The following is a 27,502-nucleotide window of genomic DNA, read 5'->3' on the forward strand; positions in this document are numbered from 1 at the left end:
TGAATTGAATGATCACAACTGTCTAACATACACATGATTTCTACGCAAAAAAGTTCTGTGTTTGTTAAGCCAATGTTGCGTCAATCTTTGTACGGCTAATCTGGTTCCCCCGTCCCCGCTGGAAGAAAACCGAACAGATGGTGTGCTCTCTTTCTCATCCCGCAGTGGGGCACTGCGGTTATGAAATTAAAGGCCCCTCCTGTTTTTGGAACCGCAGGAGCTTTCTAGTTTGCTGTTAGGTAGATTTTTGGTTCCTCTTTCCTGTCATGCTCTCTTTTTCTTCATGAATTCTTTTCTTTTTTCTGCCTTCTTGCTCATTCACCTGTATTTTTTCCAAAAAATCTCTTCTCTTGCCGCTTGTCTCGCGATTCATGTATAGTTTAATCTGTTAGTGTTCTGATGTAAGTCCAGCAGTAGATAGGTTAAGCCTATTTTAACATACTGGAAACTGGTAATCTTCCAGTAGGTATTAATTTAGTTTTACTAAAGCCTGCTGGGACACAAGTAATGGGTTAGTGCATTTGTAAACAGGAATCGCTTGACAAGTGGCCCCCTTCATCCCCCCCTTCCTCGTCCTGATATGGCTCTGCGTAGTCGGCTGGACGTTAAGCAACAAATAAACAAACAAAAAAAAATCTCTTTCTCACATTTCGCATCCTGTTGCTTCCTCTCAGGTGACTTCAGCTCATGGCAAAGTCACGTTTTTTAGTGTATTGGCCACAATAAGTGTTTGCCTCAGTAGGAGTGTATTATGCGCGCACATACGCACACGCGCGCGCACGTACGCATACACGCAAGCACACACACTCGCACGCACGCACGCACGCACACACACACACACACACACACACACGCTTGCAACTAAGGAACGTTCGCTCGCACGCACACACACTCACTCACTCGCTCACTCACTCATTACACACTCACTCATTACTTACTCACTCAGATCTCTCTCACTCAATCACTCACACACACTCATGATCACCCGCCCACTCACACACACACTCACTCTCACTCACTCACTCAATCACCCACTAACTCACTCACTCACACAACCAACACTCACTCACTCACTCTTTCACTCACTCACGCAGTCTCTCTCTGTCACGCACACACAAAAGTTGACCATTTGTGAAGATGACATTTTGTCCGAAAATCGTTACTCCACATAAGCCCGGTCCCTTATACCGTCCTCCCATTATAGTGCCCACAAATTCTATGCTTATATCATCAACTTGTCTATAGCTTTCTCCTCACGGAGATTTTGAGAGGAATCCCTCAGCTCCTCCTCCGTACGTACAGGCAGGTAACCCATCAGCTCATACACGGCTCTGCAGCATTCATCAATGGTCTTGGCAGCCGAAAAATCCAACTTCTTTCTCCACGAATACGCAGCCTGCGAGGAATTACCTCGCCATGTTCCGTAGCTATCTACTCCCTTGCCCGCCCCGGACATGGTTCGGTTGAACACAAACTTCCGAACAGCGGGAGTGTACTCAAGCCCAAGGAACCGGTATAGGTCTTCAGACACCTCAAGCGGCCTTTCCGCCAGGCTTTCGTAGCGGAGGATCTTGGCCTTCTCGGGGTGAAGCTTCATCAGCTTCACGACCTCAGTGAGGTCCTCAAACACCGCCTGGCAGTGCTCGATAGAGAAGTTCCGCAGGCCTTCCCACTCGAACGAATGCCAGGTGGCCTTCTGGGAAAAAAGAGTCCCTCTCGGGTCCCGGACCAGATACACGAGTTTGAGGTCGTCATGCTGAAGAAGCAGTTCAACAGCAGGTGGGACTTTGAGGCGGATGGTTTTAACCAGGTTGTGAGGGCGGCTGAGGCACAGTTGTTTGGCGTTTTCCACACAGCTACGATTCCAGTTGCAGTACCACAGGAGACGGGAGTCGGGAGAGTTGAAGAGTTGGAAATTGTGCAGGTCGCGCTTGTCGAGCGAGTCGAAGCGACAGTGGAGGTAGTAGTCTATCATCTCAGGGGCTTCCTGGTTGTATCGTGCCAGGTGGTACGCCTTCGTTTGAACATCCCTGCCGTGAAAGAAGCGATTTAGTGTGAACAGTTAGGTATGGCTGTTTTTGACCTGACACAAACAGACACCTTGCACGTTATACACGGGTCATTTTCAGAACTAGAACAAGTCGCGTGAAGCGAAATTAATACATTTAGTCAATCTGTCGATCTCAGAGAATGAAATAGAATGCACTGCACCGGCCGCTGTTAGCTTGAAGCGACAAGCCAGTAAAACACAGTGGCGTAGAGCACTTTAGATGAAACAGCGTTTTTCATTATTACGCCGCTTTTTTACATAAAGGCGGCGTATAGGTTTCACTCTGTCTGTTTGTCTGTTTCTCTGTCCACGGATCTTGTATCTCTGGTAATCTAGGGTCAATTGAGCTCAAATGTGGTGAGAAGCTTGGAAATGTGGCGCATACGGCTCCTAGCGGTAGTCAAACGGGAGATATGAGCTTTTTTTTGTTTTTTAATGTTGTTTTTTTCGTTCTTCTTTCTCTTCTTTTTCTCTCCTCTTCACTTTCTCTTTCTTCTCTCTTTCTCTTTTTTATGTATTTTTTTTGTTTTTTGTGCTTCTCCCAGTATGTACCCACGCCTCCCCAGCACTCACTGCAACATCTTCGTTCCGCCGCCAGACTTCGTCGAATCAATGAGCTCCCAGTATGTTGGTCAGACACCTGGGCACCCTCACTAATTTTACAGACACTCCAGGGAAGGATGTCAGGCCGCTGCGGTAGGCTACCCTCGGAAGATGACACTGCATGCACTGCTGCTGAGAGTCACTTCGACGGTGTTCAGTATTGGTCCTGTTCCTGGCAAGGGACACAGGCACCGCTACCTACTAAGCCCTCTATACTTACCACACTGACTGTTAAAGCCCCAGTATGCCGAAAATGGTTTACAGAACGATTCAAATCTTCTCACGATAAAAACAGTTTTACCCTGATGAAACAAACTAGCTATAGCCTACAACTACCTCTAATGCCGCATTCAGAGCCAATGAATCACATTTAATGGCCATTTAGAACAAGTAAACCAGACAAGAAATCATTATGTTTATTTGTACTCTGTGACATCGGAAGATACCAGTTTGTTCTGTGCGCATGCTCTGTGCCGTTTCCGGTTCCGACAAGACGCCAGCCTTTCAGTGTTGACAGTGGAACACGGTCTGTTTCTTTTGAGTCTTGTCATATTTTGGCTTCGACGAAACCGTGATCACGGAAGACGTCTAGTTTTGTTTTTGTTGTGGACGTGAACAACAATATGTCGGAGTCTACGGGCACAGAGGTGAGTGTGTATACTTTTGTTCTTTCATGCGGCAAAAATCTGCTCACAAGACTTGTGATACATGTCGATCATGATGATGTCCTGGATCAACCTCATTTATAAGCCAGACGTTTCTATACATCAAAATAATAAGATTGATTTCAAGTGCATACATATTTATATGTTTGGACGTTTTAAGTGAAGAGGGGGGGGGGGGGGTGTAACGGTTACTCCGGATACCACTACACCACCCTTTTAGTTTCACTTTCGGTTCTGTGGTTACAGAAATATAGGTGGGCGTTAGATCGCATTTCTTCAGGTCTGAAAGCGAGTCATAGCTCATGTCCCAGTGGTTTTTTGTTTGAGATTTCGCCGAGGGGTAGGTCACTAGGTGTTCAGTATATTAAAATCATCCTCACTGTAAATTTTTTGTTTAAATGTTTTCATTCTTTATATTTGTTCTTTGTTTCATGTGTGTATTATAGTAGGGACTAGCTGTAAGAAAGGACCATATGGACCTAATGCTATCATCCCTCGGTAATAAAGTTTTCGAGTTCGAGTTCGAGTTCGTTAGCAAGTCACTAACCACAGTTGGTTGGTTTGCTCAAGGGCGTTTGCTCTGCTGTTTTATAAATGTCATTGTGAACAGGATTTTCCCATCCGAAATTATTTTGTGTGTGTGTTCTGTGTGTGTGTTCTGTGTGTGTACACATGAAGTGTTAGTTTGAGTTCAGTAGTATTTGATAATTATATAATAAGAAATCAATTTCAGGTTGATGCGGATGTCTCTACAGCCAGTAGTGGCTCACCAACACGCGTGTACCCCCTCAGTGATGTGTCGCTGTCAGGAACCCCTCCAGCGAGGGGAACACCTCCAACGAGAGGGAGGGGACGAACTATTCGGCCCAGGGGGAGAAGAGGAGCGACACTAACAGTTACAACTACAAGAGAAGCAAGTGATGGTGGAAGAGGGAGACAACCTGATGGAAGTGGAAGACAAAGAGGTGGCAGAGGAAGGCAGAGAATTCGACGCGGTTCCAGGGGACAGTTGGCCGTTACAAGTGCGCTTACTGTCATTCGTGACAGACGTTCTAGAATGAGAGTGAGTGCAAACTTCTTTTGTTTCTTATGTGATTTGGAACATGGTGTTGTTTACTGAAGTGTTAGTGTTGTGTTACTTTTTTTCAGCCCGACCCATGGAGATTGTAAATATGATATGACATTTGTCTTCTCTCTTATTTACTGTTGCAGACAATGATTGAAACTGTTAGCGAGCAGCGTCTGCGAGAGCTGTTTGTGACCATGCTGGAGAAGTACCCCACAGACCATGGTCACCCCCCACCTGCTGGAGAGGGAGTGCCTGACTGGTGCATCTGTGGCAAGTGCCGCATAATGCGAAAAACGATTGAAGAAGTATGTTGCCGTAAGGCAACATGCCTCACACTCTTGGCCGTAAGTCAGTTGTATGTTTGTGTTTGTAGCACTTTCCATACTATCCATTTGATGCAGGTACAGTGGAACCCACATTTTCAGACCTCACAAAGTCTAAGAAATTCAGATCTTAAAAAGGAGGGAGTCTTACTCTTAAAATTGTTGTAAATTTACAGAAGTTATGAAAACAATATCGGAGAAAACAGGGTCTTAAAATGGAGTGAGTCTCCAGTATACTCAAAATGTGACAAGCCTTCAGATAGATAATACTATGTTTTCTCTCAATCTAATTTTGGTTTCCTCTTTTTTCCCAAGCTTGAAATATACAATGCCCCCTGCATAAACATTCATCCAGAAACAGACACTTGTGAGGAAAAGGAAGGAGAAAACAAAAAAAGCAACTTTAAATGGTTTTAATATATATGTGTTTCGAGAGCAAACACATGGAAATTCTAACAATCCTGTATGCAGAACATATAAAACACATACATAAACTCAATTTCTTTACTGAAAAAAGTTAAAACCATCAGTGAGATTACATACCACACATACTTTTCAATATGAAAAGAAGAAAGGAAAAGTATATGGCAGATGTGAAACCACGGTTTCTATGTACAACAACAAATGCATATTTCTTTCTATAACAGGATTTTGAGGTCCTTATTCTGGATGAAGCTGTCCTGAGCCTGGCCAGAAAGTATCGCCAGGACATGATACGGGCAGATGACGAGGCAGACGACAACAACAGAGCCAATAGGCATGCAGCATATCGCCAGTTTATATTGTGGGTCCATGGGAGGCTTGGTGCGGGACAGAGACGTGTTATACCATCGTGTTGCGTTTGGAAGATCAGGGATAAATTTCCAGATGCATGGGGCCAATACACCGGATTTAAACCAGACCGTTTTGGCGATTAAACATGGTTAAAGCCATCCAGTATTTATAACATGTCAAATGTGTCATCTTTTCCTTGTATCTGTCTGTGGCAGTGAACAGTACAAGGCCAAAAATGGGGGCTGAAGGGTATTTTTGAGAAGAAAAAAAAAGAAAACTTTTATCTTGAAATTATGGTTAAATTTGTCACATAATTGTGTACGTGTACTTGTAAATTTTTTTATTTGAGTCACCTAATCTAAAAATTACTTTTTTGTTGCAAACACTTCGTTTGTAATTTTTTTTAATGGTGCTCAAATCAAATGCTGTAGATACTTTCTTCAAAGTACAAAAAGTCAGATTTACAAAAAGTCTTTGTTTGTTTGTTTGTTTATTTGTTGCTTAACGTCCAGCCGACTACGCAGAGCCATATCAGGACGAGGAAGGGGGGGATGAAGGGGGCCACTTGTCAAGCGATTCCTGTTTACAAATGCACTAACCCATTACTTGTGTCCCAGCAGGCTTTAGTAAAACTAAATTAATACCTACTGGAAGATTACCAGTTTCCAGTATGTTAAAATAGGCTTAACCTATCTACTGCTGGACTTACATCAGAACACTAACAGATTAAACTATACATGAATCGCGAGACAAGCGGCAAGAGAAGAGATTTTTGGAAAAAATACAGGTGAATGAGCAAGAAGGCAGAAAAAAGAAAAGAATTCATGAAGAAAAAGAGAGCATGACAGGAAAGAGGAACCAAAAATCTACCTAACAGCAAACTAGAAAGCTCCTGCGGTTCCAAAAACAGGAGGGGCCTTTAATTTCATAACCGCAGTGCCCCACTGCGGGAACAAAAAGTCTACAAGGCCAAGAAACCTGGGGTTAAAATTGCAGAAGATACTAGTGAGTAATAATTATTACTATGCCTTTCCAATGGACCGCTAATTGTTTATCGGGGACCAAAATTCTTCGTACCGTAAATATTTGTCAAAAATCATCAAGATCTGTCTGCCCTACAGAACATATTTTTTTTGAGCCGTCCTCTGCCAAACACAGTATCACACAGCTCTGTGCCGCACCCACAACAAATGAAATTGAATATTGATCAGCAACAACAACAAAATAAGAGAACTCAAATAGTATGGCATTATCAACGGATGCGAAACCGAAACGTGTTTGTTTTTCTGCATTTTGTGTTCAAGTGCAACTTATGAACACCCTGTTTTGCCCATTCAAAAGCTGCTTTGGCGGGCAAAAGAGCAATGATTGTGTATACAAGCTTGGAAAATACCCACAATATCTCTAACCAGCCATCACCTTCCCATTATTCCCTTGACAGAGCTAACCTATTACCCGGATACATTTTTGCTTCCACTTTCAAACGCGTTCCGTACGCCACAAAAACATGATACTTGGCGCTTGTTTTAGCCCGTTGTTTGTAGAGTTGGCATTATCTAAAAGAATTATAGAGCATGAAGGATGGAACAATTAATATTACAGAGAGCAAGATGATGTTGGCAAAATCATGTTGTCTCAAGAAACTACAAGTACAAACATTTTAGTTGGGGAAACGACAGTACTGGGTTATTTGGTGTACGAAATGACTGTTGATCGTCCAACAAGTTGATTTAGAGATTGTTAGCGTTGTATTATATTCATTACGACATAAGTTTTTGTGGACTGATTTTTTGTTTCTAGCACTACCTAAAATCACTGTGGTATAGAAATTATACATGTTGATTACACTGATTATAATTATGTTCTGATCTTATGATGTCTTTTTGTTTAAATAAAAAAAACTAACCAAACACTCATTTTCTATTCGGCTGAATGCAAGAAAATCTGTTTTTTTTAGGTTTTTTATGCTATAATTATGGTACACGTTGTGGATTAAGTTATGGTGTCCATTCTGTAAGGGTTTTAACACCTTGGAATATATAGCCAAACAAAAATATCTGAGGTCAATTTTAAAGATCCTGAATCTAAGATTACACAGGCAAAATGACCTGGGATAAAGCCTTCCAAAAATGGGAAAGTCGGGTAAACAAAGAAGTAATGAGTGGATTGCAGCAGATATTTATTTTTCACCAAACACATGCTGTAAACAATTGGAAGAATACAAATTCTGTTTTGTTCTTTCAGCTCTGAGGTATTAATAATGTTTGGTCAGAACTTTCTAAAAACTGGTTAGCTAAGAGGGTTGCAAGTCTAGTTTGAAGAAAAAGCTGGTGTGCCAGAAAATCTGGACACCTGCTCAGCTGCCAGCTGAGCAGTTGGGGGCGGAGCCTGACCCATGATGGTTCGGGCAATGCGGCGGGGATCAGCATCCTCCAGGTCTCTGCTCCTCTTCATTCCGCGTCTGTCCTGCATGCGCTTGAGAAGAGCCTGGAGGGTCAGGTCTTTTAGGTAGCTGTAGTCTTTTTCCTCTTTCACAGGGAACACAGTCCACCGTCCACTTTTTTATTGAAGCAACGGTGGTACCTACCAATAAAAAAAATGTGAGGATATATTGACCAAAGCAAGCCTTACACAACAATCACTTTACACGCTGGGTCAATATATTCGTGATTGTAACATATATTTTTTCTCAATAACAACGTTATGGCAACATACCTTTTTAGTTTTTTGTAACACAGTTCTCAGTCTTAGCAACCCCCCACTAAAGTCTCGTGTTAGTACTTTGAAGAACAAAAAAAGGAGTATAGAGAATTTGTATAAAAGATACTTTTGGTTTACTGCAGCTTTACTGCAGTTTACATAATAGTTCTAACCCACGTTCCACACTATTGCTCACATAGTTGCCTACCCTGTGTGAAATGTACCTGGAAACATAATTGATGTGTCTTTTTTCTCTGACTGTTTTGAATAGTTTTCTCTTCATAATTTGATGTTTTATGTTATGAACAAATGTAATGTGATTGCAATTTCTATGATTTCTTTTCATGCAGAAAAAAGGGATACCATCAGCTTGTTTGTGTCTATTGATGTGGACAGTGTATGTTGGTATGTGTGCTGAAGTAACCAAGAACACAATAACCTGTAACAAGAAACAAACAATTGAAACAACATAAAAACAGCAAAATAATGACAAAACAACACCATTTTAATATATATCTTACTGGATTTGTCCATCTGGTTTTGTTTTCACACTCCTCCCCAAATGGAAGTTGTGGTCCAGAGCAGCAAGGACATTCCTGATCCTGTACACTGGAGGCGTGTAAGCATACCTCTTGGCACAATACATGAGTATGTGCTGGTGAAACACCTCCAGGTCAGCTGTGCTCCTGTGTTGTCATAATGCACAGATGTCAGATATCATGGGTCTAAGTTCATACTACTGCTATCAGTATTGTTACCATACCAAACTGAACATGCTATGCTCACTTTATCTGTGTTCTGATGCTGTTTTTGACTCACATGCGAAGCAAAAGTGAGTCTATGTACTCACCCGAGTCGTCCGTCCGGAAAACTTTAACGTTGAATATTTCTTGGACACTATTCAGTCTATCAGTACCAAATTTGGCAAGATGGTGTATGATGACAAGGCCCCAAAAAACATACATAGCATCTTGACCTTGCTTCAAGGTCAAGGTCGCAGGGGCCATAAATGTTGCCTAAAAAACAGCTATTTTTTACATTTTCCCCATTTTCTCTGAAGTTTTTGAGATTCAATACCTCACCTATATATGATATATAGGGCAAAGTAAGCCCCATCTTTTGATACCAGTTTGGCTTACCTTGCTTCAAGGTCAAGGTCACAGGAGCTCTTCAAAGTTGGATTGTATACATATTTTGAAGTGACCTTGACCCTGAACTATGGAAGATAACTGTTTCAAACTTGAAAATTATGTGGGGCACATGTTATGCTTTCATCATGAGACACATTTGGTCACATATGATCAAGGTCAAGGTCACTTTGACCCTTATGAAATGTGACCAAAATAAGGTAGTGAACCACTAAAAGTGACCATATCTCATGGTACAAAGAGCCAATAAGCACCATTGTACTTCCTATGTCTTGAATTAACAGCTTTGTGTTGCATGACCTTGGATGACCTTGACCTTGGGTCAAGGTCACATGTATTTTGGTAGGAAAAATGTGTAAAGCATGTGAGTCGTATGGGCTTTGCCCTTCTTGTTAATAACTTAATAGCCCAGGTTTATTCTTTACACACGGACAAACCACATGTTAATGCAAATACTATCACCCTCTTCTCGATTCCCAGTCAATAGCCAAATTCTTGTTATCCAAAAATCGTCTAAATGAAAAATATTTTGTCCAAACTAGACTAAATGTAATAAAAAGATCCCACCTTAAACGAAAACAACTCACCGGAAGTTCAAGTAGTGTTTCACTTTACTGAGAAGGCGAGGGTGCAGGAGAATGTTAGCCAGTTCCTTGATGGTATCGCTGTCCTCTCTGGCGTCCAGCCAAGGTTTGTTTCTGTCACTCTCAGACAGCTCACCATGCTGGCAGCATCCAAGGGCCCACTCATGGTCTCCTGTGATGTGGTGCAAAACACCGCGAAGGAGCTCCTGTACACAAGTTTTAAAAAAAAAGATACATACTCAAACAACCTTGCTACTAGGACTTACATAATCGATAAACTGAAGGCTGAAATATGTGGTTTAGTTACATATTGACAACAACCCCCCTCAGTTTGTATCCAGAGCAATTAGTTTTTCTATGCCTTGTTACACGAACGGATTTCATATATCTTCCTTGTTTCCTTATCTGAAATTTACCCCCAAAAGTCAGCACATTTTATATATGGCAATTATATAATTAAGTGCATGGGGTGACAGCTGTTTGTTGGCCATGGAGGTCAACTTTTTAACATTTAAAGTACATGCATAGCATTAAAAAAAACATACCACAAACTGCCTGTGGTCTGTAGCTGTTCGGCAGGTGAACCAAAAATGATTCACGATGTCTTTCGTCCACTTCTGTAGAGCAGCATGTTTCCTTAGGCTTCCAAGCTAAAATACAGAAGCAAATTGTGCATTATGCATACAGCTACTTTACATACCTTTCCTAATCTATTCAATTTTACAACAATAACCATATCAGTATTACTGCCCTTCCAATGCAAAATAAAGTTTACCAACATGGTGTCTTTTCCATATTGTTGGAAGATAGAACACTGAAGGTGAGATTATTGCATTTAACACTGTCATATAAGTTATAATAATGCTTCCATCTTGCTTGGTTTGATTTTTGGAATCTCTTTGTTATTACCCACTGGGTCATTTGTCTCAGGTAAAGCTGCTAAGGTCTTTGCAGTATATGGGAAGGTTGCACTTGCCTTCATTCAAGGAAATAATGATCATGAAACACCCTTTTGACCTCCCAATTTTAGACCTCCCCTGTTAAGACCTTACTTTTCCAGAATGTCTGTTCATAACCTCTGTAAATTCACCAACATTTTAACTTTAAGACACAATTTTCTCAGATTGTTGAAGGTCTTGAAAGGGGTCCCATTGTGTCTGTTACTTACTTCTATTCTAACAGAAACACTAGGACATGAAACAGTTATAGACGCTTCTTTTATAAGTCTGATTTGGATCAAACATCGTATGACATAATCTAAATTCTCCTCAATTAGAACAGTTTTGACGCAGCATCACTCACTTATGTTGTCCGTCAGGTAAAATGTGAAAAGCTTTCATGAATAAACACTAAATTATCAGCTTATTACTTGCCATAAACAAAACGATTTAAATCAACCTTGTCACCCCCGTCGCGATATAACCTTGAATGGTTGAAAACGACGTTAAACACCAAATAAAGAAAGTAAAGTAAAGAAAGAAACCTTGTCACCATATGACAATATACCTTTGTTAGTTTCTTGCTCAGGTTCTTCGCAGCATGCCAGATGTCGTGCGAATGACTCAAAGCAGGATATGTGCCCTCTGAAATATAAGCAACAGTGTCGTTACTTTGTGTTTTAATTGTATAACAACACTTGGAACTGAACTAATTTAGTGCAAATGTAAGCTCACACAACAATGTATGTGTACTTTAAAAAATAAAAACCATTACTTGTCAAAAAAATGTTTTCTTCTGATAACAACCTGACAGATGTTAAAAAACCCAACAACAAAACTCTTTTTAAAGCTTTTGCCATTATTGCATACTCACTCATCACAGCTCCAATGCCTGTGTGTGCATCTGTGACCACCTCCTTCACATTGATGCCCTTCTGCAGGAGGTCACTCATTGCCCTGTGGAAGCCCTCTGTCTCCATTCGTGGCGACTTTCCGTCCGTCTCCCTCTTGTCTACAGTTTTGATGGTCAGGATTTTTTTGGTTTCACTGTCCATCAAAGTGTATGTGCAGTACTGGGCACAGTACCCAGGCGAGTCATTGCGGCCATCTCCTGCAAAAGACCAAGAAACTTACTTGCATGCAACTATTTTTCAAGGAGTGGTAACGGCCTGATCATCAATGCATTGCGGCTGGCTTGGACTTTCACTCTTTCAGACAGGATAAAAAAAATTGTCAAGGGAAGAAGGGTGGGTTTGGAATCACATTACATTTTCATGCGTGACAACACTGGCCATTATTCTTTCTGCCATTTTGCAAGAATGCAAGTAGCTTCCAAAGAAGAAAAATCACACACAGATCAAATCAATGAATTACCCAAAACAACTATCTCCTTGTTTCTAATTGAGTCCAGGACCCTGGTCTGGTGATCCTTCCAGAAATCATCGATCGTTGGAACAATGTAATGGCCCTGAATCTGGAAGAAGGACGTCCTTGAGAGCATCTTCAAGTTCAGGTGCTTCCCCAGCATTTCGATTTTGCCAAAATTGTTGCCCGATGTCACTATTGCCATTGCCAAACGGAAGTCCCCGCTGTGAAGGCGCCTGTTGAGAATGGGCTGGGAGCACCAGGTGTTGCTCACATGACCACTATCGCATACCTGTCAGAAAAAAACAGGATCGTAAGATTTTCATTGGAACCAGAGAGTTTTCATGAGTTTGTTTTTTAAGGACATGACCATGACTGTCACAAATAATGGCTAACTTAGTGCATTCTTTTGTATCCTTAATCAATCAAAATTCAGCTGTTCAGACGCTGATTCTCTTACTACTCAGTGCTGTCAACTAAAAAGGGTCTATTTATTGTGAATTATATATCTTGTGATCCAGTCTTACCCATTTGACGTACAAAGCAGAGCCCACAAAACTGTGCTCAAGTGTGACTGGTTTGCCACACTTGTCACTGTCAGCTATGCAGGTGGTGATGGAGGTCAGGGCCAACTGCTTGACCTGCTCAACGGAGCAAAGGGCCATGGGAGAGCTTGCCACCTTTTCGCATTCCAGCTCATGTACCAGGTGGATTCCTCTCCCAATGAAGCCTTCCTCCTCTTCTTCTTCCTGAGGGTCCTCTTGCTTCAGTTCTCCAAAAAACATCTCTTCGAAGCTCACCTCTGTTGCCTCTTTCTGTACTTCCTCTGGGCTGAAATAAGTGAAAATAGTGTCACCAAAGCACATAAAGGGATGGCCATAAAAAAATGCATTCAAAAGTGTATACAGTGGAACCCCCCTTTTAAGACACCCCCCCCCCCCCCCCCCCCAATTTAGGACCCTGTTTTCTCAGCTTTCCTCTTCATAACCTCTGTAAATCTTCCCCCATTTTAAGACTCCATCCTTTTTAAGACCTGATTTTTTCAGATTTTTTGAGGTCTTAAAATGGGGATTCCACTGTATATGTGTGTCTCTGCACTGTAATGTGTTTTAGATTTATTCAAGCTACAACGTCAACGGTAGACAGCTGCTATGTTGAAGGCACTGTGCTGGACAGCTAGTCTTCACGGATTCGGTTGGCCTACTTCTGTATATCAATAACAATTAATCTATATTAAACCAGTCTGACAATCACAGCGCATGACGTGCAGGAAAAGTAGCGTGCGGTGCCAGTGAGACGTAACATCATGAGTCAACTTAGAAAAGAAGCGACTAAAATATTTAGCCATCTTTATTATCAATTTTGTATTTTTCGTCAAATTCACAACATCCTGCTGTTGCCTATGTTCTTTCAGATCAACACTGCTCGCGTGAAAGAGAAGAAACCTATAACACTTTGAAATTGACCAGGACACTATAAAGTGGGACAATTTATAATGAATAGATATAGTCCGTCCGGGTGACCAGCAGAGGACGTTTTAAATCATTTTTAAAAAATCCAATAAACTTTTGCATAGTGTCTACAAATAAAAGTTGTTGAGGACGATTAGTACTATCTTGTCTGAAAAGGGTTAAGCACTAGAGTCAATAGTTTTTGTTGTACTCTGGTAACATTTTCAGCGATGTGACCAAAAGTGGGTAAATATTAACCCCGGATGAGCCTCAGTGACGCATAACGCTGACCTAAGCCAGCCAGGTGTGCCGCGTGAGCACGTTTTTCACACCAATTCTAACATTGCATTCCTCTGAGCGTAAAAGTTAAATCTAAAAAAAAAAAATACGAACACGAGAGTTCAAATGAATATATTATTTATTTATTTTGAAGAGCTTATATAGCGCGAACCACATTTTTTAAACTGTGCTCTCCGCGCTTTACATATTAATTTCTGCCGTTCGAAATGGAATTGTTTACAGACAGACAGACAAACAGACATTTTTTACACACAATATATAACGCATTCACATCGACCAGCAAACCTCAAGCCTATTAGGCGAGCATTCACCTTTCACGGCCTATTATTCCAAGTCAAACGGGTATTTGGTGGACATTTTTATCTATGCCTATACAATTTTGCCAGGAAAGACCCTTTTGCCAATCGTGGGATCTTTAACGTGCACACCCCAATGTAGTGTACACGAAGGGACCTCGGTTTTTCGTCTCATCCGAGTATTAGACTTTGAGGTAAAGCGTGGGGCTCTTTTGGGGTATACATGTGATAATTTTTCTTTCAATTTCGGACAATTTCACGTGTACAGGGCTTAAACCACAATAGATATTTGTTTGTTTGTTTGTTTGCTTAATGCCCAGCCGACCACGAAGGGCCATATCAGGGCGGTGCTGCTTTGACATTTAACGTGCGCCACACACAAGACAAAAGTCGCAGTACAGGCTTCATGTCTCACCCAGTCACATTATTCTGATACCGGACCAACCAGTCCTAGCACTAACCCCATAATGCCAGACGCCAGGCGGAGCAGCCACTAGATTGCCAATTTTAAAGTCTTAGGTATGACCCGGCCGGGGTTCGAACCCACGACCTCCCGATCACGGGGCGGACGCCTTACCACTAGGCCAACCGTGCCGGTTCCACCACAATAGATACAAACTAGTACTTTTCACACAAAATAGTACTACTTGCCTATAACAACTTTTGTTCTTAAATACATACCAAAATATCATTTGTTTATTTTTAAATAATTTAAAACGTCCTAGGCAAACGACAAGAAGAAGATTTAAAACGTCCTATATTGGTCCCTCGAACAGACAATACAGTAGTCTAAGCAACTGTTACGAAGCGGTTTACCCGTATTTTTGGCCTAATGTGTATTGTTGTAAATAGAATAGACTATAGCGATGGTCAGACATTGGAAAGGGCTATAGGCTGCATACCGTCGCGTTGACGCAGTTGAACCTTGTGTAACTGACAAGGTTTTTCACGTGCAAGTAATGCAGGCGACAGCTCACTGGCAATGTCATAGCAAGAACGACTTTGTAAAATCAGTCGCCGTCAAGGAGCCAAGCTCGACTCATGTTTTTCGTAACACGTTAGCAGACGGGCTCCTGTTTTAGGTATCTGACTGAAGAAGGATGAAGACTGACGAACTTTCCCTATCAGTCTACGTGATATCTTCCATTTTCATATTCATGCCAGGCCGGCGACTGTACTAAATCAAAAATTTTAGTAATAAATTTTCATTTGATTAATATACTTACCCAACTCACATATAGCAATTAACCCTAGTTCAGTGCTGGTAACGCTGTACGCGTCCCCTTGGTAACAAGGAAGGCGCCTCTAAAAAAAGAGTGACATGAGACCCGTAAGGGTGTCTAAGCCAGCCCGGAAACGAGACTGCCTTCCGTATGCGCGCGCATACACCGCCATATGCAATTCATTCTAAAGCGAAGCCCAACTCACTCCTTTTTTAGACCCAAACACCCACCACAGCGGGGAGGCGGGAGGGAATAAACGATGTGAGTTGGGTAAGTATATTAATCAAATGAAAATTTATTACTAAAATTTTTGATTAAATTACATATCTTACCCAACTCACATATAGCAGATTGCTACTATAGGTGGCGGGTATATAGAGAAATCATGAAAATAGAACCTGTTCCAAGGCTACCATAACCGGTAACGCGGAACTGCCGTCCTGTCCCAAGACGTCTCTGAGGGAGAGGTTAATAAAAACCTCCTCAGACCGCCCGTAAGCCGACTCCAGTACTTCAGCCAAACGGCCCGACCAGAGGACTGTCAAAGAGGAGGCCCAAGGCCTTGCCTCATACGGTGAGAGGCAAAACTGCCCTAACATCTCCAGACTGTGTTAATCACCAGGTAAGCACCTGTCTGATCAAAGTGGAGACTCACTTGGTTAAATAAACTTTCGCAATATCCTTACACCTTGCTGTGCTAAGTGATATCATAAAAGCTTCAGATTTTCTGACCCAATGCCGAGTCCGTGACAGGTACCTTCTGAGAGTCCTCACGGGACAAATAACCACATCAAGCTCCCCAGGAGCAAGAGTCCAGTGTAGCAGTCCATCTAGGTAAGGTTGACTTCAAAAAGTCATACCCCTACCAGAGTAGATAGACCTGTACCCACCCTAAAACAGTGTTTAACGTCATTTCCAACCGTTCAAGGTTAAATCAAGACGGAGACGAAAGATAAGGCAAATGGCCTTTAAATCAACGATCTAACAAGGTCCGTGAAAGTCAGAAAATTTTTCGAAAATCGAAATATTAAAAGAGCCAAACCTGACTCTAAAGGAGCCAAAATCTTGCTTCCTGAATTGAAAATACAATTGGAAGCTGGTTTTCCCCGTTTTCCGCATAAAAGCCAAGGTAGAATCACGATGGAGATGAAAGATAAGGCAAGTAACCTTTGATTCAATGATCTAACAAGATCCGTGCAAGTCGGAAAAAACTTCGAAACCCGAAAAGTTTTAATTGACTAAACGTGACTCTAAAGGAGCCACACCCTTGCTTCATGAATTGAAAATGCAACTCGAAGCTTGTTTTCCATTTTTGCTTAAATGCCAGAAAATTTCGAAGGAACCCAAAAGCCATAGATCAGTCTTTCTTGAAAAGATGTCCATATTCAAAATAGCCAGAAAGTATGCTTACTCCCACTTCTCACAGAAGCTACTAGAGTAAGCTTGGCCGTTTTCCGTGTAGATCCGCCAGGCTAGCCTTGAAACGGGTTAAAGCAACGCTGCACCAAGCCGTACCAAAGTGACAGAAATTACATAAAGTCTTAAAAATAAGACATGAAAGAAAAACGGAAACCCAGAATAGGTGGATCGCCACCTCATTACACGTAGAGAAGAGGAGTTCATTCCGTAAGAAATAAGCGCTTCGAACCAAGCCAGTCTAAGTGACAAGCGAACAAACACGCCCAAAACCCCTATAAAGACTCTGAATCAAATCCAGAGTTGAGGCGGAAGCCCCTAAGTATCCCAAGGATATCCTTACAGAAGACATCCGTGTAACTGGAATGTGAGAAAGCAAAGACGCCTTCTTGCCAGCCTTAAGAGGTCTGGAACCAAGATAGCAAAGACCCGTACTGTGCGACCAACAGGTCGCCAAAACGATCTATGAGAAAGATCCTGTGAAAGCGAGGGTATAGAGCCAAAAGCTAAAGTAGATAACAGCCAGCCTGAAGCTTTTCGTTTGGAAACAAACGACAGCCAAGGCCTGCCTTGCGCTTCCCTTTTACCGTGAGCGTCTCTTAGATAGATAAAAGCCCGCGTGCATAGAAGGGGTCTCAAAAAGAGACCTTTCAAACAAGAAAGAGATTAAAGCCTAGCCAAAAGAACAAAACTTTAAAGGCAGAGGCTTACCCTCAGGTAAAAAACCGGCAAAGTTAACTCCTTTGTATCTGCGTCCTGTCAGACCACAAAGATATCCAGTTAGAACGTAACCACCCAGGCGAGAGAAAAAGCGCGTTTTGTTCAAACGAGCCCATCATAAAAACCCGAAGCCACAAACTCCCCGAGCTAGGAGATCTTGATCTTACAGACACTTTCTCCTAGCTATCCAAATCCAGATGGATTTTAGCCAAACCCGAGGGCGGTTCCGTAGAACAAAAACAGAGAACCTAAGTTCTTAAGTTTGGAGTTAACCGAAGCCTACAGAAAGCGCTCCGCGAGTGACACGCTCTTAAGCGTAAGACACAAGCTAAAGCAACGCCGCCGCAGGTATAAAGTCGAACGTTGTCTACACAGGTAGTGGTGACAAAGAAGACTCGCTTGTGAAAACTCCACAAGTACAAAAAACCCCGCCAGAGGATCTAAGAACTTAACACTCAAAGATTCTCCTCAGAAGGCTCAAATCAACCTCAAAATGCCGCGAACAGCGACACAGCTGAAGTATAAGCCTCCCCTCGTTCAAAAGCATCATAACAATCATCGAAATGATGAGAACCAGTCACCAATCCCGATAAGGCAAAACTTGCCAAAAATCGGAAAAGTTTTGAAAAAATTCAACACCGGAACTCCATGACCAAAACTCCATCCACCTGTCTCCTTCCAGCGGGAAAACTGGAAAAGGAAGTGGACACAGCCTGAATAACAGCAAAGGAACCGCAGCGACGGAACCGACAGCCAAAGGCTGAAAGGTGCCGACTACCAACACCCCAGTGTTAACGGTAGAAGGCTATCCCATCCTGTACCGGAAGCCACAGCCACAAAAGCGGAAGCGAACCGGCCGTGGATTAGTAAACATCAGAACCCACAGGTAGCATAAAAACACACCGGACGATCCCGTAGTCCTCAAACCATTTCAGCTGCGAGCACCACTGCACTTGCTAACATGAAACGGAACCTAAAATCAGGGCTCTTCAGTAATGCGTAAGCACCTTCATCTGAACAGCCGTCAAGCACAACCGTGCAATCCGGAAGCTGACTCCCTGTTTGACTTAACTGTCCAACAAAGAACCAGCCCTCCGTTCGCTACCTGCCCCCCGTTCCTGTCAAAACCTAAATGCCGTTTTTCACTGACCAGGCCACTGCGCTGGACAACTTAAACGGCAAGTTAAGCTGGGTGTCATCCACCACCGTGGACACACCCTCACAATCCTCTCCTTCCTACTTGGTTACAAAGTTAGGAAGGTGACCCCCAGAGAGACTTGCATGGTCAATCCAAGAATCACTCAGACCAACAACCTCCTGCCCCCAGGGCGGAAGCTTACGTTGCCCAGCCACGAAAATGCGTGCCACATTCCTCCTGCGAACGTACACCACTTTCACCGGAGAACCCGGCTACACGCGGCCAATTGCCAACTCCAGGGCAATGGACAACAAATCCAGGAAGCTGAAGAGAACATCCTGTTCCTCCGAACTTCCAGAAGTCGGAACCAGATAGAGGTAGAGTAAGTTACCCCTTTGTTCTCAACCACCCCTTCCGGTCAAAACTTAAATGCCGTTTTCCGCCGCCCACGTCACTGCGCTGGACAACTTGAACGGCAAGTTAAGCTGGGTGTCGTCCATCCCCGTGGACGCACTCGTTATCCTTTCCTTCATGCTCGCAATGGCAATCAGGAAGGTGACCCCCGGAAAGACGCTCCCGGCCAAGCCGTTCGCGGTCGATCCCAGAATCACCAACTTCCACAATACCTAAATGCCGTTTTCCGCTGCCCACGTCACTGCGCTGGACAACTTGAACGGCAAGTAAGCTGGGAGTCGTCCACCACCGTGGACGCCCCCTCGTTAACCTCTCCTTCATGCTCGCAATCGCAATCAGGAAGGTGACACCCAGAAAGACACTCCTGGTCGATCCAAGCACCACCTAGTTTCGCACACAGTGCCTAAATGCCGTTTTCCGCTGCCCACGTCACTGCGCTGGACAACTTGAACGGCAAGTAAGCTGGGAGTCGTCCACCACCGTGGACGCACCCTCGTTAACCTCTCCTTCATGCTCGCAATCGCAATCAGGAAGGTGACACCCAGAAAGACACTCCTGGTCGATCCAAGCACCACCTAGCTTTGCACACAGTAAACCAGTCGTCTTGCACTACCATGCAATCCGAAAGCTGACTCCCGTACTGACACCATTGTCTAGCAGAGAACCAGCTTTACTGTCTACCCCCCGCCCAGAGGGCGGGGTCGGAAGCCACACACACTCGCCCCCGTCCCCAGACTGAGCAGAGTGCAGTGGAACTTCCTTACGTGTACCAGGGCTCTTACTCCCCACTGAAAGGCCGCCAAAGCGGGTTGAGTCAGCCGAGAGATAAGAACTTTCGCCCGGCCGCCATGCGCCTGAGGCTACTCGCTCCTGACCACGTGCCGAGTTTTGGCCGGAGAACCCGGTTACTAACTCAGCAGACATACCTTGTGTACGAGACGGAACGCCGGAATGCGAACCCAAAAGCGGACACGGCACAATCTCCTCATCCTGAGAGGCATGCACCTCCGCTCTCGTGACTGTAGTGGCAGGAGACGAGCGAACGCTGGCAAGCGAAGAGACGCCAGCCACACCCGAGGGAAGAGAACGAAGCTCCGCTCTCGTCGAAGTAATCTCGGCCGCTAAAGTAGACACCTGCGAACTAAGAGATAACAACAAAGCAGCAACATCAGCTGATGCCAACCCCGGCACCACAGGGGGAGAATCCCCCTTAGCAGGTTTATTCACGTGAGCGGTCTTGTCAACCGGCTTAGCCGACAAAATGGCCGCTGTCTTGTCTACCGGCTTAGCGGGCAAATCAACAAACACATCAAAAGATTTTTTGCAAGAGTATCTTCACCAGAAACGGATTGTTTAGTCTTCCTAGAAGATTCTTTAGAAGAAGTGGGCGCAGCAGCTACCTTTTAGGCGTACACCTCTTCTTGGCATTGTCGGCCATGACACAACAAAGACTCACGAAAAATTTTTGAAAAAAATTTTGCAAGTCCAAAAAGCGGCCAACAACGCTGCCAAAATCAAGAATAAACAAGAACGACCTCACCCCAACAGCAGTAGAGAAGTCCAGATGCAAGAAGATACCAAGAGGAACAACAAAGTCAAAAGACTAAGTCAAAACGGCTGAAACAGCCGGAGCGTACATCAAATGCGACCAGTCTCACTGGCGCTGAGCTTTGGAATGAATTGCATATGGCGGTGTATGCGCGCGCATACGGAAGGCAGTCTCGTTTCCGGGCTGGCTTAGACACCCTTACGGGTCTCATGTCACTCTTTTTTTAGAGGCGCCTTCCTTGTTACCAAGGGGACGCGTACAGCGTTACCAGCACTGAACTAGGGTTAATTGCTATATGTGAGTTGGGTAAGATATGTAATTTAATGTTGGCTTTACACTCTTTTGAGGTATGTTTGAAACCGGTTATATTTTCATGTCATGCTGTCGTATGTGAGAAGAGTGACTGTTTCTGTGTTTAACGTGATTGTGTAGGCCTAAGCTATTGTGCTACACTGCTTAAACATGTGAGGGTTTTACGTAACGTTTTCTTGGTTTTAGAAAACAGGAATTAACGTGTAAATAATTATATTGGCTCATGCAGCTTAATATGTTGGACGAGTGAGTATTTTTATTGTGCGAGTGAAAGAAACTAAAGACAAGTTGATTTATGGACTATAAACTTTACAGTGTTCCAACTGGAGGGTTTCATCGACGGAGGCTGAACTGAACTGGTAACTGCGGCTTGATGTACATGACCATGGCATGGAGAGCTGGCAGGGTTCTACAGTTAGCCGCCGAGACGAACTGGAAGGATCAAGGACTACGTCAAGCAATGGTCGCGGTGTCGTGAGGACTGGTGCATCCTTGTCAGTCGTCTGAAGGACTTACAGCCATACCAACATCTTGAAAGCCGAAAGATGGCAGTAGGGTAACGTACAGTAGAATACCTATTCGTCTTACCTGTTAAGCTGCTTTGTTTGAGCCAAAAGGTGTCTGCGTCTTGGACTGTAGAGTTTCTTGCGGTGTTGTCGGCCTAGGGTACTGGTCGAAGCCGGAAATGATTTTGTGATGTAAAAAGCTTTGTAAACTAATAATAATTAGTCTTGGCAGTGTCAAGATCCATTTAACACCAGGTTTTTGCGTGTGTGAGTGCGTGTGCGCTTGTGCCTTGTAAGCTACGGTAGCGGACAACTATTCAGATTACATTCAAGTCTGTAAACAAATACTAAATTTATAGAGTTGTGTAGAGGCATTTATGATTGTCTAAAAACCGGGCTATACCACTCCATAACAGCAACAACCAAAAAGACCTTGGATACAGAAAAATAAAACAATGACAGCACTTCCATACCAACGATGAATTTAAAACTTATGAATAAGACTTTCAACAACTTACAGAATGGCTTCCAGATAGCAGCTTGGTTCATACTCTGGATCATCAGGATCCGCTGTCTCTTCACAGTCTGACTCAGACTGCAGGGTGATGTCAATAGAAGTCAAGCTGCAAACAGTGTAAAAGGATGAAAAGTTTATCCTAGCACAAGCACAGATATTACTTTCCAGGCATAGAAAGGACAATGTTTGTACAATCTAACTACCTTACGGTTTTCTAGTATCATCGCACACACTTACCTTTCTTTCTTACTTAATGTCACAAAATAACTTTTAAAATGTTATTGCCCTGGTGGATGCCAAAAACAAAAATAAAAAAAGCTTACTTAAACGGATCAAGGAATGATGCTGATGGCCGTCTCAACGCTCTCGCAGCCCTTGTTTGTGTAGGTGGAGTACCTCTGCAACAGATATGTATCATCAATAATTATGTGATGAAATATCAGGCTCAGAAAATACCACCCACTTGCACAAGAAGATGTACAATGAGAAACAAAACAAACAAAAATAGAAATCTTCCATTCAGACCTTCCCAAACCACACAAAACTACTACCCATAATGATCATGGCAATAGTGCCTGAACATGCATAAACAAACAACAAGAAGAAAAAAGGAAACAAAACAAACAGGCAAATTTCCTTGACTGGGAACTGAACCCAGATCACTTCTGTGGAAGCACTATCATCCTACCACACCAGGTGGGCTTTCGAAGAAATAAGGGGAGTAACATACAATCTAACGTTGGACTGTGTCGTCCATGATGAAGCGTCATTTAGAATCTTTCATGATCAATATCTGCTACTCATACTCAACAGACATAAATGTCAGCTTGTCAGGTGGTGATGGAAACTGACCATGACTGGCATGAAAACACACAACAAATGGGAGGGATCGGTTCAGAAATGACCATTTGTATGATGTTGACCAAAGTGGCATAATATTATATACATACTCAGGGAGAAAAAAATGAAGACAGAAATAATAGATGGAATGGAAGCTTCTTGCTTTGGCAGCATGCACTGCTGTGCAAACCGTGCCATTTACTTCTTAGCCCCAGCACCGAGTGGTCAGATAAGGGACGACAGCGCGCTGCCTCAGACTAAAAATAAATGTTGGTAATGTGCACTGTGTGGGCTCGCTGTTGAGCACACAGAACCAAGCCCTGACCTGTGACTGGTCCAGAGTGCAAAATTCGAGTTTCTGCCTGCTCTCTGCTGGGGCAAAAACACCTTGTGTCTAATTTTACTGCTACCTCCAAGCAATGCCTTTAGCACTATGGCAGTGTAAACAGTTTCTGTCTCAAACCGCACACAACGTAGGAAGACCTATTCTAGGCACTTGCATGCAATCAATACCATAAACCTGGTTAAAACACTCACACATTCTGTAAATACTGCTCAGTTGTTTTTCACACTGCTAAAAATCACAGGAAACGGAAGAGCAAAAATAACTGTGAGCCTCATGTTCAATGGTCCGAATGTAAGAAGTTTGGCCAATCACAAAGCTGGTTTTAGAACCACTCCTATCCGCTACAGTGTATTGAGAAGTAAGATATGGTAAATGATGCGCTCGGCTTTTATTTCTTATGAGGAGGAGATACAGAAGACAGAAAAGGCCTGCTCACTCGACAAATCCCAGCAAAAATGTTGATGAAAATTATGACTACCAACTTCCAAAATTAAAATCATTACTATAATAATAGTGATCATTCTTTATTGCAAGACAACTAAAGCAGTGGTGGAGCAGATGACCATAAACCACATTCCGACAATTTACAAGAGTATCGTTGTTAAATACTAAAAGGCCCTACACATGTCTCTGACAGTGCATACATGTGTTCTCTGCAAGACAGATACATAGATGATTCACACAATGCCACTTCTGCTTTTCTTTCTTTCGCAGTTTCACACACTCTCTCTGTCTTACATGGGGCGGGGATATAGCTCAGTTGGTAGCGCGCTGGATTTGTATTCAGTTGGCCGCTGTCAGCGTGAGTTCGATCCCAGGTTCGGCGGAAATTTATTTCAGAGTCAACTTTGTGTGCAGACTCTCTTCGGTGTCCGAACTCCCCCCCCCCCCCCCCCCCCCCCCCCCCGTGTACACTACATTGGGTGTGCACGTTAAAGATCCCATGATTGACAAAAGGGTCTTTCCTGGCAAAATTGCTTAGGCACAGTTAATAATTGTCTACCTATACCCGTGTGACTTGGAATAATAGGCCGTGAAAGGTAAATATGCGCCGAAATGGCTGCAATTACTGGCCGTATAAAATTTAATCTCACACGGCATCACTGCAGAGCGCCTAGAACTGTACCCACGGAATATGCGCGATATAAGCCTCATTGATTGATTGATTGATTACATTGCAGTGGTGATAACTTGTGTGTGGGAAACCAGCAGCAGATCTAAAATTGCACCGCATAAAAAAGCATAATAGCACAATGATAGGAAGGAATGCTACACATGCAAGAGAAGCTAGCTGCTCCCTTTGATTTGACACTGATAAAACATCTTCACTTTTCCTCTACATGTACATTCAGGCTTTCGTCCTTGGATTTTGGGCGACCAAAAAGAGAGGAAAAGAAAGCTAAGCAGAGATGTTTATAGTATTGTTACTGCTTGAAGTTGATGATTCTGTTAGTAATTTCACAACAAAGAGATGATTTTGTTAGCCATTTCACAGCAAATAGTGAAAGAGACTTACCCCTGCTTTGGGCCAACCTGATCTTCACTGTCTGTGGTAAGAATTTTCTCAACACCAGACAACTGGCCTTCACTGAAATAAATTGGAACAAAACTAAGCTTTACACAGGTCAGTGACAAGATAACTCGCAATGTTTACTTTTTGAAAACAACAAAAAACGTGATCAACATAAAAAAGCCAAATAAACATCCTGTAAAAAAACAACAAGACACAACCTACAAAATATGAACTTGACAACTGTAAAGTACATGATCATAGAATTATATGGTTCAATACCAATTCCTCACACAATTTTTAATTTTTTAATTTTCAATTCACATTTATTGCACCTTTACATTCAAAACTTAAGTCTTAATACCTCTCAGATTCAGCTGCAGATATTTCTGACATTCCAGGTGTTGGGTGGCCCATGTGAAATAAGTGCGTGGTGGTTGCTGGAGTTGAAGTAAGTATCCCTGAGGTACCTGGGACGGGCTCTTTTTCGGAAGCAGCTCTGTAAAATACAACGCACTGTGTCACTCTAAAACATATAGGGAATGCTAAAAATTAAAAAAATGAAGCAGGTGGTACCATGGCAACTGTCATTAGACGCAACTTGTATGTAGTGGGGAAATAGCGGTTCTGTAGCGGTGCTGCGTTCAATAATACTTCTACTACTTATAAATCGCTATCAGTGTGGGTTCGATTCCCACATTTTTTGAGGAATTTATTTCAACTTTGTGCAGACTCTCCCTGGTGTCCGCGCACCCCTATGTGCTCACGCGCATGCACACGATAAAGAACCTAAATTCACAGCGAAAGTCTCAGTGCTTGGAAACATGAATACACACATGCAGGAAAAAAATGGGTAGTGCCTTGACTTTATCATTGTATGGCAGCTCGCTTTCCCCAGGAAGAAAGCAGCCCGAATTTCCATGAGGGTAACCTAACACTGTAACTGGATTATATAAATATTCCTTATCCCTAGACTTAGCAGAAATCATTCATACTTGTTCACAGTTGGAATTGGATGCTTTTTAATTTAAATTTTAGTCTAAATATGAACCTTTTTTTTTAACAAATAAAATTCAATGCTAGTGCTTAGAAGTTGGTTTACTTACCTGCTTGGAACAGAAACAGGTACATGTGGTACAGCTTCATGGTCTGTATGTAACATCTTTGTAGAACTTGTACTTGTATTGTAAGACTTTGTAGTTTCATAACTGACAAACAAAAACACAACCATTACAATGCATATATATATATATATATATATATATATATTGAACAGAAACAGTAAACAGCAGATGGTAAATGAATAGTGTTTGCGTTTGCTGATGCAGACAGTGCTTGAACATTAATTTTAAATCTAATGAACATTTGTTTCTATTTTTAGCAACAAAAAGAATGCAAAAAAACCTCTATACATTGCAGTTATGCTAACGTTTTTGTGTATGCTACTGCTAGTTCAGGCCTGAAAGTCCCAAATAATGGCACACTAGCCTTTGGCCAGTGATTCTTAAACTTTACTAATACTAAGACTAGCCAGACAGCAAACTTTACTACAGTATAGCCAAACCAACAATTTGTTACAGTAACTTTTCTGGCATTTGGCAAGTAGATGAGTATTTCTACTCGCCAGTTACATGTTTCTACTCACCATGGCGAGTAAATTACTCGCCACTTTCAGGGCTGTAGTTTTCACAGCGATCAGAAATGGTTATTGCATGTGGCTGTGCACAGACTGAGCAAGTACGTTGTTGGGTTACCCTTGTCGATCCCAAACGCATGCATGCATGATCAGAAAAATACCCGTGGATGAATAACAAAACAAAAGCAAAAGAAAACAAAAGCAAAAGAAAACAAAGCAAAGAGTATAAAATACAACAACGTACGTGTCGAGAAGGACTTCTGCCAAACTAGGATTTGTCAGACCGAGGCTTTCCTTCAGCTCTTTCCATCTGTTGAGACTGTTCACCTGTTTTCCGATACTAATTACTTTTGCCTTTTGGACACGCTGATTTTGGTTGCGTCTCCGTTTTCTCTCCGATGCAGACAAGACGTTGTGCCTTGGGTTTGTCACCCTCTTACGCTTTCGAGGGATCACAGATGGTTGGTTATCTGCTTCCATGATTTTATCTTCTTCTTCAGCGTTCGACTGTTGAGTGTCATCCATGTTGGTATTGACTTCGAAGTACTTCCGGGCGTGATTTCCGGTATTGTATACAGCCAGCACCAAAACGAGGCGCCAATGTCGTAGAAGACTCATCCACGAAAATAAATTCTTTGAAAATTTATCACGCTCGACAGAAAGCAGCCAGGATGTTCCCGTTCGCTGAGCGTTCAAATGGAAGTATGCTTGTACTGTATTTAGACGCTCGGGGAGCTCTGTGATGGTTTACGGGAGGCTTACTGTGCCTTTAAGTCGTGGAGCCAGACTGAGTGAGCGTCTCCTCAGAGAGCAGACCGCCACTGCGTCTTTCCGTCGACCCCCCCCCCCCCCCCCCCCCCCCCGATGCGCTAACCACTGCGCCACGGGGGCCGTGTGAGATATGAGCTTTACACGCCTTTACGCACCCAGCCATGGGGGAAGACAAACAAATTAAAGATTTCATATGAGGATGCGCGTCTCCACCTAACACATGACGTCGAAGAAATTTGCTTTTGAATAATGTCTGCGACTATGTATCCTTCAATGCCACTCCCCCCTCCCCTTCCCAACCCCCTCCGCCGGGCCCCCACCCCTTATCTCTCTCTCCT

The 27,502-nt window shown here is 42.9% G+C and overlaps 2 protein-coding genes and 1 long non-coding RNA gene across 3 annotated transcripts in view; 1 reads left to right on the forward strand and 2 right to left on the reverse strand.

The window, feature by feature from the left end:
• Positions 1-98: 98 nt before the first annotated feature.
• Positions 99-27,502, reverse strand: part of LOC138948987 (carbohydrate sulfotransferase 1-like) — a 33,229-nt gene continuing 5,825 nt past the window's right edge. Inside the window, exon 3 of the mRNA XM_070320674.1 lies at positions 99-2,030. Within this exon, the coding sequence (XP_070176775.1) occupies positions 1,223-2,030 (808 nt within the window). The 3' untranslated portion in view covers positions 99-1,222. The remainder of the gene's footprint in view (positions 2,031-27,502) is intronic.
• Positions 1,980-4,985, forward strand: LOC138948989 (uncharacterized). The gene is made up of 3 exons (XR_011450139.1): positions 1,980-3,300; positions 4,052-4,381; positions 4,531-4,985. It is a non-coding gene; the product is annotated as an uncharacterized lncRNA (long non-coding RNA).
• LOC138948986 (uncharacterized) lies at positions 5,109-27,158 on the reverse strand. The gene is made up of 14 exons (XM_070320673.1): positions 26,638-27,158; positions 25,864-25,965; positions 25,122-25,256; positions 24,764-24,835; positions 22,385-22,459; positions 22,063-22,167; positions 12,747-13,050; positions 12,229-12,511; positions 11,729-11,965; positions 11,423-11,499; positions 10,462-10,566; positions 9,920-10,122; positions 8,706-8,870; positions 5,109-8,067 (listed from the first exon to the last, which is right to left on the reverse strand). Exons 1-14 carry the CDS (start codon positions 27,009-27,011, stop codon positions 8,016-8,018), a joined length of 2,289 nt encoding a protein of 762 aa, XP_070176774.1. The 5' UTR covers positions 27,012-27,158; the 3' UTR covers positions 5,109-8,015.

Source organism: Littorina saxatilis, linkage group LG15 (genome assembly GCF_037325665.1).
Source record: "Littorina saxatilis isolate snail1 linkage group LG15, US_GU_Lsax_2.0, whole genome shotgun sequence".
Lineage (NCBI taxonomy): Eukaryota > Metazoa > Mollusca > Gastropoda > Littorinimorpha > Littorinidae > Littorina > Littorina saxatilis.

Excerpts from the sequence above, each read along its gene's own strand:
- LOC138948986 (XM_070320673.1), bottom strand. The coding sequence starts at position 27,011 with ATGAGTCTTCTACGACATTGGCGCCTCGTTTTGGTGCTGGCTGTATAC. Across the intron at positions 10,123-10,461 it reads CAGACCACAGGCAGTTTGTG|GAGCTCCTTCGCGGTGTTTT; the intron begins GTATGTTTTTTT and ends ACTTGTGTACAG. Across the intron at positions 8,871-9,919 it reads AAACACTACTTGAACTTCCG|GAGCACAGCTGACCTGGAGG; the intron begins GTGAGTTGTTTT and ends ATGACAACACAG.